The sequence below is a fragment of the Grus americana genome, chromosome 4, assembly GCF_028858705.1.
Source record: "Grus americana isolate bGruAme1 chromosome 4, bGruAme1.mat, whole genome shotgun sequence".
Taxonomy (NCBI): Eukaryota; Metazoa; Chordata; class Aves; order Gruiformes; family Gruidae; genus Grus; species Grus americana.
In genome coordinates, this window is record NC_072855.1 from 39,424,538 (window position 1) to 39,444,096 (window position 19,559).

General features: G+C 35.9%; 1 protein-coding gene across 1 annotated transcript in view; it reads left to right on the plus strand.

Moving 5' to 3' along the window:
- The first annotated feature begins 786 nt into the window (after positions 1-786).
- Positions 787-19,559, plus strand: part of GPM6A (glycoprotein M6A) — a 124,116-nt gene continuing 105,343 nt past the window's right edge. Inside the window, exon 1 of the mRNA XM_054825130.1 lies at positions 787-1,390. Coding sequence (XP_054681105.1) covers positions 1,354-1,390 — 37 coding nt within the window. The 5' untranslated portion in view covers positions 787-1,353. The remainder of the gene's footprint in view (positions 1,391-19,559) is intronic.

The following is a 19,559-nucleotide window of genomic DNA, read 5'->3' on the forward strand; positions in this document are numbered from 1 at the left end:
CTAGATAGCACATAGTAAATGGATGAGCTATTTATCATTTATATGTGGATATGAATTTTCAGCCATAGTAGTTTTTATTTTGGGGTAAGTTTTACTCACTGTTTTCCCAGAAGGATGAGAAGTAAAAACTGTAAAGAAAAATTGGACTTGTGTTTGATTTGCACTTTTGGTGAAATAATGAAAATCTTAAAATGATGTTACATTACTCTGTAGACTAAGGTTCAAAAATGCTAATTTATTGCTAGACTGCAGCATGCAATTTGCATTCCAAATCAGACTGCAGAGCTCCCCAAATGAGTAGGTGCCTTCACAGTATACTTAACCTATGCTTTTCCTGAGTAAATTCATAACAGTATGTGTGTTTGTACATGCTTCTTCACATACATCCCCCCATGTAGTGCTTCACCATTTTAAGAAGGTCCAGATTTTTAATAGGGATTTGAAGTGTACAGCTAATTTTGGATATTAGCAGTCAGAAAAAAATTGATGCAAGTACAGTTTTAAATCTCTGAACTGCCCCTAAATTCCTGTTTACTTTGACACCGACAGATAATGTGTAGGCTGCATGTAACTTGCAGCGATTAACGTTGTGTATTAAATTGTGCTTGTATCTGTGTATAAATACACAGTTGCATACAAAATGGTACTGTTATAAAGACGTTTTCTAGAATATTATAAGGGTAATAGTGTATATTTGTTGTTAGTTCCACATGATACACATATGAGAAGGAGGGAAATGAGGAGTCATATTATTCTTAAATGTGCTGATACAGGAGGAGGGGGAGAGAGGCGGGGGGAGAGAGAGAGAAAGACAAGTAATACAGCATAAAGAACCCACAGGCATCTGGGCTTTCCCACTTCAGTAGCAAATAGGGGGAATTATGGGTTGGTGGTCTGCTTCCTGTTAGGAGGACACCCCTCCATCTGTTTTCAGTACAGCCTGTTTCCAATTTAAAACACAGATTTCAATACAAACCTCAATTTCTTTTTTCTGTTTTATATGCAAAGTGAGGCTTATGAATCGGTGTCATTGCCATAAGGGCTCAGACCAAATTTCCCCCCAAAATTCACAGGCTGTTCATTTGAATACCTGCTTACAGTGGTACACAATGGGCAGCTTTGAGAAGAAAAATTGATAATCTTCACGGAAGAGTAATTTGAATGAAATTACACTTGACAGCCTGTCTCCCAGCAAACAAGGAGAGTGAGGGAGCCTTAGCTAAGCTCTGAGGACTTGCCTAAGCCTCTGCTGTTGGAGCTTCCCAGGGAAAAAAAAAATCCACACTTTTTCCTACATCTGACTGAAGCTTTTGATTAATTCTCTGTAGCTGTTTCTAGTGAAGAAAGGTAGCCATGGAAGAGAATATGGAAGAGGGACAAACACAGAAAGGTATTGTGATAAAATTGTTTTCTCTTTGCAAGGAGATAATGATTTTGCAGTTCCTTATTTGCTTTAGCAGCATGCTGTAAGGTTAGTGAATATTCCTTATGTGGCAGATGGGGGAAGATTTTTTTTTTTCCCCCATACTATTTACTTCACTTGTCTCTCTGCAATAGCACCTAGCATTAATATAGTGACTGTCATCTGATATCTAGTATTAAAAGAATCTAACCAGCAAATTTTACATTTCTACTAATAATATTGCAAGCATTTAATGCAGCCTGCTTCCCAGACCAGTCTTTGTTAACCATCATTTATTTCATGTTTTCACGCTTGTCTAGCTGGGTCAAGGGAGTCTAGTGTGAACTATGAGAGAGCTACTCACACAATATTTGGAGCCAGTTGCAGTTGGATATCTAACAATGTAACCAGTACTTACACCTTGAATGAGAGTCCAGACTGAACAAAGACATTGGGTATATTTTGTATCCATTTAGGCAGTATTGAAATTTCCATCTGCCTTTTTTTCCCCACTTTTGATTTGCTATGTGTGGAAGCAGCCTTGCAATAGTGCTAATATTTGCTTTGTACAGATTTGCATTTTGCTGAAATTCATTTTGCATGTTGCAGCTGAAATTGCTTTAGCAAGATGTACACAGCATGCCCAGAGCATTTCTGTTCCACGGTTTCTGGTCAAGTTGAAAATACCTGAACATGATGGGATGTGTTAGCACTGAAATGTGCAATTTAAAATTATTGCAGACTGTTTATTAATTTGTGAATCTCTGAGAAATAGTGGTTTTAATCTTTTCTCTCATGTTATTTTGTACATGCGGCGTTACAGTAGTGAAAGGAACCAAGGTTTTTTTCTGTTTACTTTACTGCAAGCACAAAGGGTACTCCTAGTGCATATTTGCCACATAAAATACTATATACTTTTCATTTTGCATCTATTTTGAATTCACCTTCATTTCTGAGGAGGATTTAGGAACTCACCAAATCATTTAATATAAATTGCCTGTAAAGGCATATTTTTGTCTGTGCTGATGCCATATTCTGTTTTTCCGCTCCCTGATCAATCTGCTTTCTACATGTAAATGTCATGCTTTCTCATTATAAGTGACCCATTTAGACAGAATACAGCTTTGAATTGTTTATGGTCTTGACTTGATCTAGATGCACAGTAGATACTCATGAGAAGACTGATGGAGGGTATGCCCCCTCTCTATATATACATACTTATGTTTATAGATAAATAGATTAGTATCTGGTTGTAATTTCAGCAGTTTCTTCAGTGGAATTTTGTTATATGCAGATGGAAGACATAATGGGGAAGTACAAGACATTTCAGGGTTGTCTTTTTTTCTTTTTTTTTTTTTCCCCCCTGAAGATAAAAACTGATACTTTTATTGTATGGCTCAAATTATTTAGTGGGCTTTACATTTAGAAATTGAAGATATGCTTTTTTTTTAAAGTCTGAAATGCATTTTTTTTTCCTTCTTAAAACAAGTGAATTGAACTGTTTAACCACTGAATCAAAATACTTCATTGTTGCTGAATGATTGCCTGAAGAAACAGTGTGAAACTCAAAATCCCTAAATTCTTATTAGAAGGGGGGGGGGGGGAAAGATCAGAGAATAAGTGAGTAATTTTGTATGATAGAAAAACATGTTGTTATTGATAAACTGTGTCCTCATTGTTCATATGATAAGCAGCTGAATGACCAATAGCCACTCAAAATAATGTGATTAATAGTGTGATTACAACAGCTAACACTACTTACCCCCCACCCCCCATTTACAATGCCATGTGTGCAGCCTTTTTTCCTTTTAGTGGTACCCAGCTGTCATCACAGATAGTGACAGGAGAATGTTAACAGCTCACAAATTATACATATTTTTCCTTATTGGTGTGGAAGGGGATGTTGCTTAGTTGCTGTGACCATACCTGCGAACCTGTCATGTCAAATTGTCATGTTCCCATTTTGAATTATGACAACTTTTAAAATGTATTTAGAGTTTAAAGAAAATTTACAATTCAGAAGGAAAATGAAAAAAAATTTTCATTTTTCAATTTTTTTGTGGTGCTTCACTGAGATGTTGGAATTACAGTGAAGTATAGGGATGATTATTAAATCACAGATCTCTAAGGTTTGCACTTTGCAATATTGACTGTTACTAGTATGACTTGATACTTCTCTTTCACAGTTACTGGTTGTTTTTTTTTCTTTTTGCTTTCATTTAGCATGATCTATCTATTAAGTGTTTAATTGATATCCATAGTATAGTTCCAGGTCATCTGGACTAGTTTTTCTAGCTGTAGTGTCCCAACAACTTTAATTGTAATTCATATATTCTAATTTTCATCCTCCTGCCATGTCGAGTGGAACTGTTTCTTTCTTTCTTTCTTTCTCCTCTGCTTTCTACAAAATCAATAGGAGTATAAATTGTCACTGCTTATCAACTTCTGTGCTCTTCACAGCAGATGCTTTGAACCTCCCACTGAACAGCATTACGTCTTGCTAGCAGCCATGATGGAGGTGAATAGTTTCATATTGATGCATTTCATAAATATGATAAGAATAGCTCTTATAAGAGGCTTGCAGATTTGGAGGTCTTGATATTTTAGAGAATTTTGTGCAATAAGATATTGGTAAGTGCAAACGTAATTCTTACCGTAGTTGTTCCAAATAATGACCTTCTGCCTTACACAATCTCTGTACATTCTAGTGTTTAACACTTATGATTTGTTTATGGCTGCATCTTGGAAAATTGTCATCAGGGAAATATATTACATCTGTTTTTCTGAAAATAATTAAACATTAGAAACTGTATAGTTCAAAGCAATGGCTGGAAACCAGAAATGGACATCTTCCCCCTGTTTCTGCCCCCCCCCGCTTTTTCTTTCTATTGGCCTTGGAAAGTGTGGTTCCTTCCTGGCATCTGTAAACTGAGATAATGCTGTTGTCTAGAAGCTTTCATATGTAAAGCTGAAAAAACTGAAACAAAAAATAATTTGTATTAATTCATTTTCTGTTTTAAAGTATTAGAAGACTTGTTCCCTGCCCCTCCTTTTTTTCCTTGATACTTCATTTCCTTTGCTTGCAAGCCAGTACAGGTTGGGGAGGAGGTTTCAAAGGTACTTGCTCCGCAGCTGTCTGTAGCTGTCCAGGAACTGAAAGTGTGTAGAAATTCTGGCTGAAATGTAAGCTACATGTGAATACTAAAATATATTCTAACAAAGTAAAAAGTCATAACATCTCAGAAATATCAACTTGTTCACAATTTCCATAATACTGACATTATGCTATGTGCCTAGAACTGTAACATGCTGAGAGCTTTGATTGCAAATTTGCTGTCTGGAAAACCCAGGGTAACTAAGGCCTGTAATTTATTTGACTGGTTTATTTTTCAAAAATGATCAGCTCCACTTAGAAGCCAAAGTTTCACTGATGTCTTTAGGGATGCATACTAGTTTTGAAAACCTCATGCATAAATTTGCATTTGTCAGTGGTAGGTCTCAACTGCCAGTGTTCGAAAGACAATGACGTCAAACTGTGTTAGCTTTGCTATGTGGAAAGAGATACTGGTCCAGTTCCTGCAGAAGAGGTTTTACCTGGTGAAAGCACAAGATTGCAATGATGTCCCCACCCCTCACCATTCATCCCAATAGAAAACTTCTCAGAGGGGCAGGCACTGTAATTTTTTGCATTGTGTGAGACTTAGCACACTGGAGTTTGATTATTCTCACCACATATCTATTTCAGAAAAAAGAAACATTCTGTAGCACAGCAAGATGTACTTATACCACTTGCACTAAACTGGAGATAAATGTGCCTTTTTTTTTATGGTTCATCCATAACTTCATTTTGTAGTTTGAATTCCTTTATAAAATAAACTCTCGGGAATGGATGTAGCATCTGTGTTTGTACAGCAGCAAACATGAGGAAGAGCTAATTTTACTTAAGCTCTCTTGGCTCTAGTACACCTAACAAACATAGATAAGGTTCCACTGGTAGGATAGCAAAAAAACCCCCATAATATTATTGTGACAAGAAATGGCTGAATACTAGAAAATAACCAATGAGTTAGTATTTGGTCTGTATTAGTGATTTAAGTGGATCTACAGCCTATTATCAAAGCTTTTTTCATTTGTTCCACAGCATGCCAGTAAAGGAGAGCTTTAAGCAGAGTTATAGAAGAAAGTCATAAGGAGTTGAGGATGTTATCAGTAACATGTACATACAGTTTCTGCTTCTTCAGCTATGAGAGGTTGAATTGCTGCTTTTTACTTCAGTACTTTTTGGAAAATGGCAGACTCTGAGTTAGTAGGATACTATAGACTAGAAGAAAGTGTTGATTTTTATTTCATATTTCATTGATACAATAGTTTTGAACTGTTAATTCTACCTATATAAACAGGTGGGAATATGGTCTTTCTTCCTAATAGTTTTATATGGAGGATTAAGCAGAAAATAAGGAGGAAAAAAAACCCCAAACCTCCACACTTTTGAGGTGTTCTGCTTCAGATTGTAGACGCTATGTATGATTTTATAAAAAAAACAAACCCAAAACCACAAAGCATATAAGCACCTGATGGCCACTGAAAATCAGAACGTAAAAAAGGCAAAGGTAAATATTGATCTTATATCAAATACTTTGTCAGTTAATATACCATTAACAATTCTATTTCAGAAGAATTTTCAGCCAATTCATGAGGTGACAAAGCATAATTCCTACAGATGTCTTATCATAAGACTGATTTCTGAGACAGGCCAGCAAGTCCCACATCGATGTGTTGTCACAAATCTCTTGCTTGGAGGGGACGGGGAATTACAGACTTCAATCCAAGTATGTAAGGAATGAGAAATAAGTATTGCCATTCTCTCAGCTGCAGAGCGATCAAACTCAGAGCATCAAAATTGTGAGGGTCAAAGATAAACACCAAATATCAGAACTGTGAATTTTTGTACACATATGCTCTAAGGCCTTATGAAGGAAGGCCACTGACACAAAAATGGCTTAAGTATTCTGCTGGCTTGTCCATGCCAACTCTCATACTACAATACACTACTCTCAAGAAGGCTAAATTTTCTCTATTTTTTTTTTCTTTTCTTTTTTCCCCCTAATATTTTAATCTCCTTCTTGCTAGTCATCATGTAGGACTTCAGTAGTCCTCCCAAAATTTATACTGCAGCCATTTGGGACAACATTGTTCCAAATAACAGTTGCTAAAATATCACAACTACTACTAAGTGCAATGATTACTCTTTATTTTACATTAGTAATACCCCTGATATTTACACTTGGACAGTTTCCGAAGAACTTTTATTTGGTTCACATAGTGATTTTTTTTTTTCCCTCCAGTAGTGATAACAATACAACTGTACAGCAAATGAAGATCACAATAACTTTAGTATCAATTTAAACAAAAATATGTCTTTTTAATAGTGGTGTGAGGGAAGAAGTGCATTTGCTGTAGTTCTGGTATATGAGCTTTGCAGGAAGGTACTACTGCCAGAGTGTAAATAAAACTCAAGTAAAATATAGTCTACAGTTCCAGTAAGCATTCCTCACTTCTCAGTATGTTCCCATTTGCACCCCAAGAGCGTGTTTTGGTTTTCTTCCAAAAAAAAAAAAAAGTGTAGCGCTCTTACTGCTGTCCTGCTTTTCAATTTTCTACGGAAGCACTTTCTTTTTAGCCTTTGGAAGGCATGGAAATGAAATTCTACAACATTTTTTAATTTCTTCTAGGAACATGTACTATAAGATGACAAGTGCTGCATGTTTATTAATTATCATAGCTGGTCACATCCTACTTCTCAATCTGCAGGGGGATGATTTTTATATAGGTAAGATTGGACATTAAGGAGGAATTTGAAGGAAGAGGGTATAGTAGCATAGTGAAGTGATTAAGCAGGGATTGCTATGCATTAAGGCACAACGGGGAAAAAGAGATGATTGTGCTGATAGAGGTTCAAGAGAGGCAACATGACGAAAAGGAGAGAGGAATAAGCAATACAATTTGAAAGACCTTCGGAGGAGTTCAGAAGTTTGAAATTGATATGGAAATAGAGGAAGACAATATTTGAATTAAAAGAATGCAAGATAGTAACATTTGGTCTTTCGGACAACACCTATAAAGGGCCTTGATGGAAATTGTAGGAGTTTCTTTATAAATAAAATGTGTCTTTTAAGCTAGACTGTTTTTAAATGGCTTCCAAATATTTATGTTCTAGTCTCTCGAGAAAAAAAATTAAAATCTCTTATGATGTTGATACAATGATATAAAAGTCAATAATTTTAAACTGAAAAAACCCCCCAAAATTCAACCAAAACACAAGTAGAAAAGTGTAGTACTAGATTGATATTTGCAGATGAATGTTGGTAAATAAAAGTTTTGAGAAGTTTTACCTAAAAGTTATAAGAAGCATAAATTCAGATTATCTTTTTAAAATAGTGAACGTTTAACTTCAACACATTTTCCCCAAGTAAAACTTTAGCCATGCTTATGTTCATGGCTATATTGGTAATATTATAATATTGCTATGGCAATACTACTATGGTAATATTGTAACTGTGGGCAGTTTCTAACTATTTTGAAGTTATGCATAGGTGAGAGAAAGAGGGAGGGCAAGTTTGGTTTTATCTTAAAGTGATCAGAAATAGGAAAGATTCTCTTAGTTGGAAAAGGGAAGTATATCACTTCACATTCATGGAAAAGAGTTATCACAGTTGACCTGTTGGCCTAGTTTCTCTGTTGAAGGAAGCTGGTACTACTGTACCCTTGCTTAACAAGGTGATGTAGCCAGTGTGGGAGGCTCCACAGTGTAGTGGCACCCTCCACTACTGGTGAATCAGCTTAGCTTTCTTTATGTAATTCATCAAAGCCTGCCACCCATTGATTCCCCACCAAATCTTCTCTTACTGTATTAAGCTATATGCAATAGTAAGCAGCTGGCATAATTTTGAATCAATTTAAAAGCTTTTAGAAAACAACTGTGGGAAGAGCTTGAGGTGTGTCTTTACAGCTCCCAAGTGAGGACATGTTTGGCCGTAGCTAAGAAGTTAGGCTTGCATATTTTTATATAGGAGTAGATCCTGAGCTTTTGATGTCATGGTATTGATTGGTATCTCAAGGGATAGATGAGGAAACCTATCCAAGCCAGGTACTTATCCCTATGGTTGGATGGCACAGAGCTCTGATCCTTACCTCTCCAGAAGAAAGCTAATACATATATCCTGCAGTGGCCTACTTCGACCTGTCAAATTGTTTGCTCTCCATCTCTTTTACTCTGCTATTACACATCCCACTTCAGACAACCTTCAAAAGATCTTCTGCTCTGATATAGTGCAAGTTACTAACAGTACCTTGAATGCTTTGGGACTTCTTAATACTTACAGGCTAGAATCTGCATGCAGAAGTTAATGCTGTGGTAGGTTTCTCTGGCAGAATTTGGACTGTGGTGGGCAAGACATTGTGCAGGCTGCTGAGGGTGAATCCTCCAAGTATGCACTAGAGGGGGAAGGCCATGGAAAAGTTAGCACTGTTCCTAGTTCTGTTGTTCCTGTTCTATCAGTAAATAAGTTGTAAGTCTTAAGACTGTTCTTTAACATTTCACATTAGTAAACATTTGCAGGTTTGGGTAGTTTTCCTTCTGATGTCTTTTGAAAAAAAATAAAAAATAAAAAAAAAGCTCAGACTCTAGATATTATGGTGGCATATAAAGCCCCAAAGAAACTAGCTAGCTTATAGAAGTACACTGCAGAAATTAGTAAGCCTCTCATATTTCAGGTTTTACCTGGTAATCTCCTTGGTCTTTTGAGAAAATTGAAGTCATACATTTTGACCCACAAAGCCCAAATGGCCTAAGAATATGATGTGGAAATTTATGGAACACCTTGAATTTCATGGTATTCTAGGCATTCTGCCAAAGACATGTGTACAAAGCCTACTGGTAGATTCCCCTCTGAATAATTTTTATATGTTGTTGAGTTTTGTGATAAGCCTTTGGTAATACTGACAAGAACTGAAAATTCTGAGATGTTCCTATTGGATAAGGAGAATTAAAGACACAGTTCAAGTAATAAAACATAAGACCACCAACCCTTCCTTACTACAGGAGAATTAACATTTACTTATTAGAGGAGATAGAAGGACACTTGTTCCAGAGGGAGGCATATTCATGAAAGATCAAGAGGGATCTGATGGGACAGTTTGTGGGTTACCTAGCTACCTCTGAAGTCATTCAATGGAGGATTGCCTTCCCTGTTAGTGAATGGCAATAGATGACCTAAAGTTACCTTAACCTTTCCAGTAAATTTATCTTTGCCTTTTACCAGTTAAATACCATATTGTGTCCTCATGTCATATGTACAAAGTGATTTATATTCAGCAATGTCTTGCTCTTTCCTGGCCTGCTTGTCCTATGACCTCTGTGGTGAAGATTATATTTCCAACTACATTTTTCTGCATAATTTATTTACCATGTTCATGGTGCAACTTGGAGGCTGGATCTGGTCTCTGGGATGCTCACATTTTCAGTGGAGGAGGTGGGGAATAACTGAGCAGAAGGTGCTACTGTCAGAGCAGACAAATGCTTCTGTGCCCTACATGAGTGCAACGTTAAACATGTCAGGTAGCTGCAGTAGAAGAAAGGGGATGCAGTAATTGCTACTGGGTGCAGTGAGCCTGAATTCCACCTCTCTGGCTATTGGAGTAGTTCATTGTGAAAAAACTTAATTGAGCAGATGCCCATAAAAAGATTTTTATTTTTACTGATAATGATAATGGTAAAATCAATAACATTTTGCATTTGAACAAACGAACTTATAAACATTTAAAGTGTAGTGTTTTTCATAAAGGTTATATACCAATAAAGAGCATGTATTTGAACTTATGGGGGTAGTAGGTTCCTAAGTCATTGTAAATAGTAACTCAATGTGCATAACTGAGGATGAAAGTAAATGTTTGAAATTGCCTTGAGAAAGGGAGCATTGACTATTGGCCACTGTGTTGTTCATAAAGGTATTCAATTATATTATTGAATGTCATATTATTGATTTTTAAACTGAGTAGCTTTAGCGTGAAATGCTTCCCACTTAACATGGTTTGCCTTTGTTCGTGACTTGTTGATAAACCACTCGTATATAGAAATGGAACTTACATTTCTAGCTGACACAAATACAGTGATTTCCTCATGAAATAGTCTGTTAGCTATCTACTTCTGATCAACATACACTTTTAATGTTATAAATAACCATAACCATGCTTTTCCCCCACCTTTCTTCTTAGCAGGAGGCTGCAGTTCCTTATAAACCCCTGCAGATTCTCTTTGGTTCTCACGCTATTCAAAAGCATCGTATTGCCATGTTACTTAACTGGATGGCTGCACTAGATCGAAATGAAACAGTATCTTGTTTTCCAAGTGTTCTTAACTAGCTTGAGATCTACTCCTCTGACCCATAGAACTTCTATTTAGTCTTGACTATATTTGCTACATAATACTTCCCTTTTGCTGGAAAATTTGTAGTCCTAGTGGTGTATTAAGGACCACTTTCATTCACACTATCCACCAATCTTGTAGAAAGGAGTAAGATTTGCTTGTAAATGCATATATTGCCTTTGATTTTAGGGTAATATAATGCTTCTAAAATTATAGACATAAGTAAACTCAAAATCTGGAAAATCAATGACCAAGGCTCTGATTCTGCAAAGATATACATGTACATATTTGATGTCATGCACTGTGAATAATCCCATTGGTTTTATACCAATTATTCACATAAACAGAAAGGAAGCACATGCATAGTCTTTAAGATTAAGACCTAATAACGCCATGGGGTAATTTGCATGTAACTGTCAGGTTTTTGGCAGGAAATCTGTGAGAGGATATGATGATGCAATTTAATAGGGTCTGAGAGGAGACTGGAAGGAAAGTTGAATGGAGTTTGTTGATCAGCTGGGGGTTCTTTGTTTGTTTTGCATGGTATTACAGTAGATTAATATTCTTTGAGGTCTCCTGTGGCTGTTTGAAGGTTCCAATAAATTATTATTCTTCTTGGCTGTTTTAATTTTGAAGGGAGTTTGTTTGTGGCTTTCCTTTGAATCGCTAGAATTTGGATTCGCTCTTGGGCAGGGTATACTGGACCTTCTAGTGGTATTGAAATATTTTGCTAGTGTGTCTTGTTCCCATGCTTAAGCCAAGCTGGTCATCAAATTTGCTGTGCAGATGGAATTTTCCCCAAGGCAGGCTACTAGTGACCTTCTTTTTACCTTTTCTCTGCAACATGATCATGGTCTGCTTTCTAAGATTATCTGGGAGTTTAATTTCATTAAATGCCTGCTGCTAGCGCAAGGACTAATGCTGGTGTTACCCTTCTCACTATCCTCTTGTAACGAACTATGGGTGAGACTTTTGGTCTTTCAATGCAGGTCTGAAGCAGCATGTTGGTTGGTTGCCCATGTTTTGTGGGATAGAGCAGAGTAGGTATTTGATAAATCCTTCTGAACTGAGAATCTGTTGCAAGGCTTTCTGTTATTACAGGGTTCTGGACCCTGACAATGTCTAGTGTGAACACAGAAAATGGGTGGGGTTTTTGATATTTTTGCCATATAAAATGTCCTATTAAAAAAACTTAAAAATGAAAAAGATACTATTGTTAACTACGTGTAGAGTTTGCAGGAGTATCTGCTAGCTTTATAACACCTTTCTATCATACAGGTAACATTAATCAAAAAAAGTGCTTATTTCTGTGACTATCCTGAGTTTAGTAAACTTGTATACTACAACCACACCCACGGCATGTGGCATAAAGGCCAGAAAATAAAAAGAATTTATTTCAGCTATTCAAGAGCATATGCAGGCTACCATTTCTCAGAGATGTCATCTTTCAAAATTATTCTAGATTTATGAACATTGTTCACTAGTGAAAATGCTGGAGTAATTATAACCTAGCAGTGAGTAGGTCTTTTTAGGTCAGCTGTGTTTATGCTAATGGTTGAGATAAGACATTTTTCTCCCCCCTCCCCATCTGGTACAGCCATTAAATATTTAAGACACAAGGGAACCTGTTATGGACATTTGGGGTCTTTTATCGGCTTTATGGATGTGTTTGCACATGGGGGACTTTTGTTGTTAATATTTTCTTCATTTTGATCTGCTACACATGCCCATACCATCTGTATTGCCTATGCTTCCAGCAGATATCCTTCCGTTATTACCTGTCATACCCCCTTCTAGAAGATGAAAACGTGTACTTTATTACATATTTATTGACAGCCTTAACTTCTAAAATCCAATTTGGACACCTCTGCCTTTCTTAAATATGATTGGAATATACAGATTTGAAGACTTGAAAGCACCTGTAGCTAGCTACAGGTGCATTTTGTGAATATTATACACAACCAAAGAGCTGAAATATACTCTTCTTTCCTGATAGAAGAGTACAATTAGGTCCATGCCAGGGGACTTACCTTCTAATACCACAGTTATTCCTATGTGTCTGTCTTGATTTATTATATTATTTTATTTTTATTATTATCTTTAATGTAGACTCAAGTAGGTTTGATGCAGCTACTGTAGTTTCTAAATCTTGTGATATCCTCTGGGATCTCATTTTTCTCTTTTGGTTCTTCTTGCCTTCATAACTCCTGATCTTTTTTTGAGTGTGTACAAACTCTGTACCTCAAGCTGGAAAGATGGACTGTCTACTACTAGAAGTCTGAAAATACTGCCACTCAGGAATCGCTGATCTGCAATCATTCCTCTAATCTAATATCCTGACAAGGCAGTAGACTTCAATGTTGCTACAGAATGTGGTTGTATTTCTAAAGGGATAATTTTACTAGGCTTTTTGTAGTTCTTCAGGGACAATGCATTATACAATGGCCCAGATGTAACAAGCAATACAAGAGTAGCAGTCATTAAACTGAATTATTGCAGTCATCCTTACTGTCCTTAATCTGTTGTGTTTTTTTTTTTTCCCATAGCAACCTCAGTGTGATAAACTCTATAATTTAAAAGCCTCCCTACAGAAATGTGACGAGGAATAATTTGACTAGGGGTAGTAGTGGGTAATAATGCTGCAGAGGTTTGTTTTTTTTTTTCAGGTAGGCATGGCAATAAATTCTGTAATAAATTAAGCTAGTAGGTACTAAAATATGGAATAGTTGCATTGCATGAATGTAATGAAACAAATTTACTCCTTGTAAGTGGGAAAGCATGTTAGAAATGTCCACAGCAATTTGTTCACAATTGTCAGAATATGGGAAAAAATTTCCATATTTTTCATTTTAAAGATGTTATGTAAAAAGAGGGCAATTATTTGCATTTGCTTTATTCAATTGCTTTGACTGTTTGTTTTTATTCTTTGTCCGTTATGACTCATTTTATCGAATTGTTTGTTTTTCCTTTGTTAAGAAAAATTAAGGAAACACTAACCTCTTTTCTAAGTGTCTTTATGGTTGTTGGGATAGAATAGCAGTTGCTCTGTCAGTGTCACTGTTTATTTTAATCTCTGAATTAATTTTCTTGGTTGCTAGGCAATTCTACTTCATAGTTTTAATGGAAATGACTAATTCAGGGTGCTCTCATTTCAGAATACACGATCGTTTGCTTTAAAACTGAAACTAGATTTCTCTATGACATAATGCATGGCAAATACTCATGTCGGTGTACAGTTTTATGACTATAGCTAATATAATATCCACATTTCTGTTATCCAGTCCTATATTTCTTGTACATTCCAACAAAACCATTGTTGGCAGAATTGGGCTTTTATGTATATGTAGAGGATAAATGTCTGCTCTAATGTCCGACATTTTAGAAATTTTTAAAAGCAGCTTATGGAGATGGTTATGTCATATGTATTTACAGCTGGTATCAGTTAAGTGTTTTTACATCCTCAAGGGCAATGGTGTAATGAGTGCTATGTATCTCAGTTACTCAGCCTGCAGATGTATTCAGCAGGTCTTGCTTATTAGCAGTGCAGGGAAATTAAAAAATAGGTAAAAATATTCAAAGTAGCAATAACCATATTATTAAAGAAAACCTGTTAACAGTCTGTAGTTCTGGAACTGTTTTTCATACTGAAAAAATATAATGCCTCAGGACAGTTTCTTTAAAATATTATTTTCTACTATTTCAATACTATTCTTATTTAAGGACAAATATAAAGGAAAAAGAACTTTAAATGAAACTTCATAGGTTCCTCAGTATCAGGATAGTGCATAGGCCTTGTTTATTTTGTTGCTATCAGCCATGCTTTCATTTCTTCTGAGCTACCAGTTAGTGAAATATTGTCTTTCAGATTATCTCCATTCCACTCTTATGTTTCCATGCTGGTGAACTGCACAGCCTGGAAACGAATGATATCCATGCTGCTTCTCTGTAGGAGAAAAGTGTCCCGTGGGCCAGAATGCCAATGATGTACCCTAGTAGGCTCTGAGCTCCTGACATTGGTTCAAGGTTTATCAGCTCAGTTTCTTAGCCCAGAGCATCATTCTGCATGCTTGATTGCTCTTTATTTTCCTTTTCCCTAGCTTATAGTAAACTTGTCTTCCTAATAGTGGCCACCTTTTTGGTACAATTAGTGCACTGAGGACCGCAGCTGATTTGGTTTATCTGAATAATTTGTTGCCATCAAGAAGCTAAATGATGAGTCTAATTTTGTCCAGTTCACAGAAATAATGTGTTATCAAGACAGAGAAGACTGGGAATGCTATATATTTTAATGATTTTGCATTAAGACACAGTCTTTGCAGTATCTATTAATAGAACTAGCCTCTGGCAAAATCTTCCAATTGCTGTCTTACAACTTTAATTACAGCTGATGTTAGTGTTAGGTAAGCAACAATACTGTGCTATTTTGAGCTTTCTAATTGGATTTGAGAGAAAACAAACTTCAAAAAAATCACATTTATAATTATAAGCATTTTCAAGACTTTTTCAAAAGGATATGGGAAATATATAAAAAAATCATTCAGATCTATTCCTCACGGAACAATGTGCTTTTATTCAGTTGTTTGTTATAGATGAGCTAATAAAGTGGATAGATAGCCAGAATGTTTGCAATTATAATGACAATGTACAATGAAATTAAGAAGTTGAATCATTTGTATTCAATATATACTTGGGAGACCTTCTCACTTTTTGTAAACGATAGGTGGAATATGCAGCCAAAATTCATAAGATTATATTCATGTTAGTGGGGTCTCCCAGCTCATCTTAATCTGTTTTACCACTTAAAGCAAGCAGTGCTAAAATGATAGTAATGATAGTTTTCAGTTGGTGAAACTAGCTTATGAAACTCATGCAACAGAAGCATAAAAATGTTAATGTGGGTGAAAGGGAACCTGTAAGGGATATGAAATAAATTTCTTAATGAACATGTGCCATATCCCTGGTTCTGTGACGTAGAACACTTGTATAAACTGGTTGTAAAAACAACTCCTTTATTGTAACAACTTTACCAAATACCAACAACTGCCTTTCAACAGATAGGGTAAAAACAAAACAAAAATCCCATCAAAGACTTTCCCAAGGTAGTTCCAGTAGTGCGCAGCTTTGGTAGGTACAAACATTGGACCTTTGTCCAATATATGAATTCTTAGTAAGAGTACACAATTGAAAAAAGGAAATGTGTCACAGCAGTAATTTCCATCATGCTCAGTAATTCCAAGAAATGAAAATGTTATGAAATAGTGAAGGTATCAGAAGCTATATTATTGGATTAAAAAATAAGCTCTTCTTTCAGCCAGTAATTTATAAGTTACTGTTTTAGAGATAATGTTTTTTGAAAATTATTAGGATATCATTTAAGATTCTGGACTGAGATATGAAAGATCTGAAACTGATTATCTGTATCATTTACATTTTTCAATTTGACCTACAGAAACCACTACAAAATTGTTTGTGCCATTGAAAAATCTTACTGTAACTCACTGTGTCTTGGTTTCCCATCTGTGAAAAACCATATAGGACATACATAAGCTTTCGTTTCTTCCACCCATTTTATGACTTGTTTTAGTAGGTCATAGTCTTTATATTTCTTCACTGGGAATCTTATCTTAGCTGAGGCCACCCCTAGATGGTAAAGAAAAGTGAAGTATGCCAGGGAATACTTATTGATTTGTAAATAAATAAATAAAATTAATGGCAATCATTAAATCTTCTTTGCTATTAAAGGTGGAATACTGGGTAACGGAAGTATCTTGTCTGTCCCACTAGTTTCTGACCAAACATTTTATTTAAATGAGCAAAACTGAAGGAGTTGCAGTCATTATGCATGTGGCATATGTGTTGTTAAAATGAAGAGTGACAGACCTTTGATTTTTAGCAGTGATATAATCTGAGGCAGAATGCTGTGATATGCATATGGTAGATGTCTGTGCAGTATGCCAAAGGAAGGAACAGTTCAGAAAGTTGTTAACTTCAGCCCCTTCAAAAGAACTGGATTTCTTAGTGATAATAGATGTGTGATATGAATAGTTCAGGACAGATATGATTCTACTAGGGATCAGTATCTCTCTACTCATTTTACAGAAGTGATACCCAACGGTGATAAATTGGCCTGTGTTTGCTTGCTTGTTTTGTGGTTATGGTTTTTTTGGTTGGTTGGGTTTTCTTGTGGGTTTTGTTGGTTTTTTTTTTTTTTTTTAGGAGGGGGAGTTTGTTTTAAAAAAGGCATTTTCTTCAGATGAATGACTATTTTTCTTTAGGAAGGCAATGCAACATTTTCATGAAAAGGTTTGTGCTGTCTTTGACAACAGAAAGCATGGAGTTTGTATTAACAGCACATGATGGAATATAACCCCAAATACAAAGAAAATTTCAGGCTTAAGTATGGGAGGAAATTAGCAGAATCAACTCTTTATAGAAATATACTCAAAAGGCTGTTTCTTAAATGTACCTGCTTTCTTTGAATACATTTGGTGTACTACCCATGCAAAGAGACACTCTGAGTATCTTCCTGAGTGGTGCATGGGATGTGTGTTCTGTCATGTCACAGTGCATCCAGTCTCTACCCAGAACTATAAGCACCACCACCATCTAATTTATCTGAGTGGAAAGAGGACACTGTGGTGAGCTCTGCTCTGTTATAGCAAGATTTATTTGTATTAAACAAGATAGACTATAGGTCTTTCTTTAACAGTGTTGTCTGATAACAAGATGTACACTTAGATGAATTGTTGAAATAGGCAGCCTTCTGCATGCCTCTCACTTTGTTGCATGTTTGAAGTCCTCTTAGATAGCAGCTCCTGAAATCATGTGATATGAACAAAATTTCAGCAGTTGCATTACAAAAGCAAATTTCTGGCCTTCATGAGTTCAAAGAAAAAGTTATTCTTAAAATTACATATATAACATTCTATCAATAGGATATAGGTTATATGGAGGCTTTGACAGTGGTGATGACACTTTCAGCATGCATATGCCATATCCTCATTTTCATTTGCATGCTTCCAAATAACTTGAAATGCTGGGGGTTTTTATCTTTTTTCTGGTGAATAAGAGTAGCCTTCAGGCTTTGGTATTTTAGTTTTAGGGTCAAAGCACATGATGGACCTAGCCTTTGCTGCTAACGTGCTGAATAACAATGAAGACCAGTTCTGCCCTCCTTGGGGTCTGACTGCAGACAACAAATGTCAAGATTAGAATGACTGAAAGCAATGTCAAGGTATTATAAACTTCCCTACATATAAAAATAAGAAGGAAGAATTTATTACAAATGAAACAGATGAAGTGTCAGACATAGAGGTCTCTGCAGTTAGGCTGTCTAGTATGTGGGTTGAGGAAAAGTGGATGGAACTTTATCTTCAACATCCAATCAAGAATTGTAAGAGCAGGTTAAGCTCACTAGAGAAGATTAATGATAATGCTAACAAGTCAGTCCACTGAAGCACCCATGTATCACATCCCTGGGGAAATATGGTTTTCATATTGTGAATGTGGCACCTGTCACAAATGCTATTATTTCCTTATGTGTTGGAGAACAAAAAAAATTATTTTTTAAGGTGCATCTTGGAGTGGGGGAGGGAAGCTGTATGTCTTTGTTTCTGTGGCTAATAGTCATCTGTCTTAAAAAGTGTCTGTGGGAAGTGACTTCCTCAGCCCTTCAGTGAAGGAATTGGAACTACTTTCCTACTGCTGTGTTATGAGGTTATGAGGACTGCAAATTTTCTTTGTTTAGTAATTTTTTTATTTAGACCACAAGCATTTGTTTCCTTGCACAATGGGCAGAAATAACCAAACAACACCCTCACCCCAAATCCCCCGAATGGCTCAGTTTTTATCATAATCTAATATCTGAATGTAGACTGGTCATAATATATCAGTGCATTTGTTACTGCTTGAACCAATTATCTGAAATTTGATCCAATCACTTTTGGATGAGCTCTTTGAATTAGTACCCTGGTGACTGTAGAAGGATCAGGCCTGTTTAAATCCTGTATATAGCCAGAAAACGCTAGGAAGCTGCTGTGAATCAAAGGTAGGTTACCAAAGCAAGCAAAAAAGTGCCGTTGCTGTGAACTCAGAGTGGTTCATAGCTCACAAACAGTGGATCTGCACATAAGTTTTCAGGTCATGCTAGATGACTTTCAGTAATTAAGTGATATTCATCAATCGGTTATACATGTCACATACACTATAGAAAGACAAATACTTTACTGACTTTTTAAATGTGTTTTTCTCTTTATTGGAACTGTTTTCCTGCAAAATCAGCTTTAACTCTACAAAGTCAGCTTTAAAATAAAAAAAAAAAATACCAGAACAAAAAACCCCCACCAAACATACAGATTTTGGCTATGTATTCAATATCTTAGAGTGTAGAGATACTGTAAATGTTTCCTTAAAGTGGCTGAAGGAGTTTTTATACCCATCGATTATAATGGCTTTCAAATGTCAGTATCCTGAAATAATGTACAACTGATTACTTGATTCTGCTAGAAACAATGGTGGGATGGTGGTGGTGAAGTGATTGGAAAAGAGAGAAGGAACAGAGAAACTGCATATTTCAATTCTTATTTCAATTCTTTTTTCAAGTCAGTAGAATTCAAAGGAAAGCTTTGCATTAATTTAGTACAAATTTGATACAAACATACAGACTTGCATTCATTCAAAAATTTTGGAAAAATATTATTATTTTCAAAATTCTATTTAATCTTATGGCAGTTT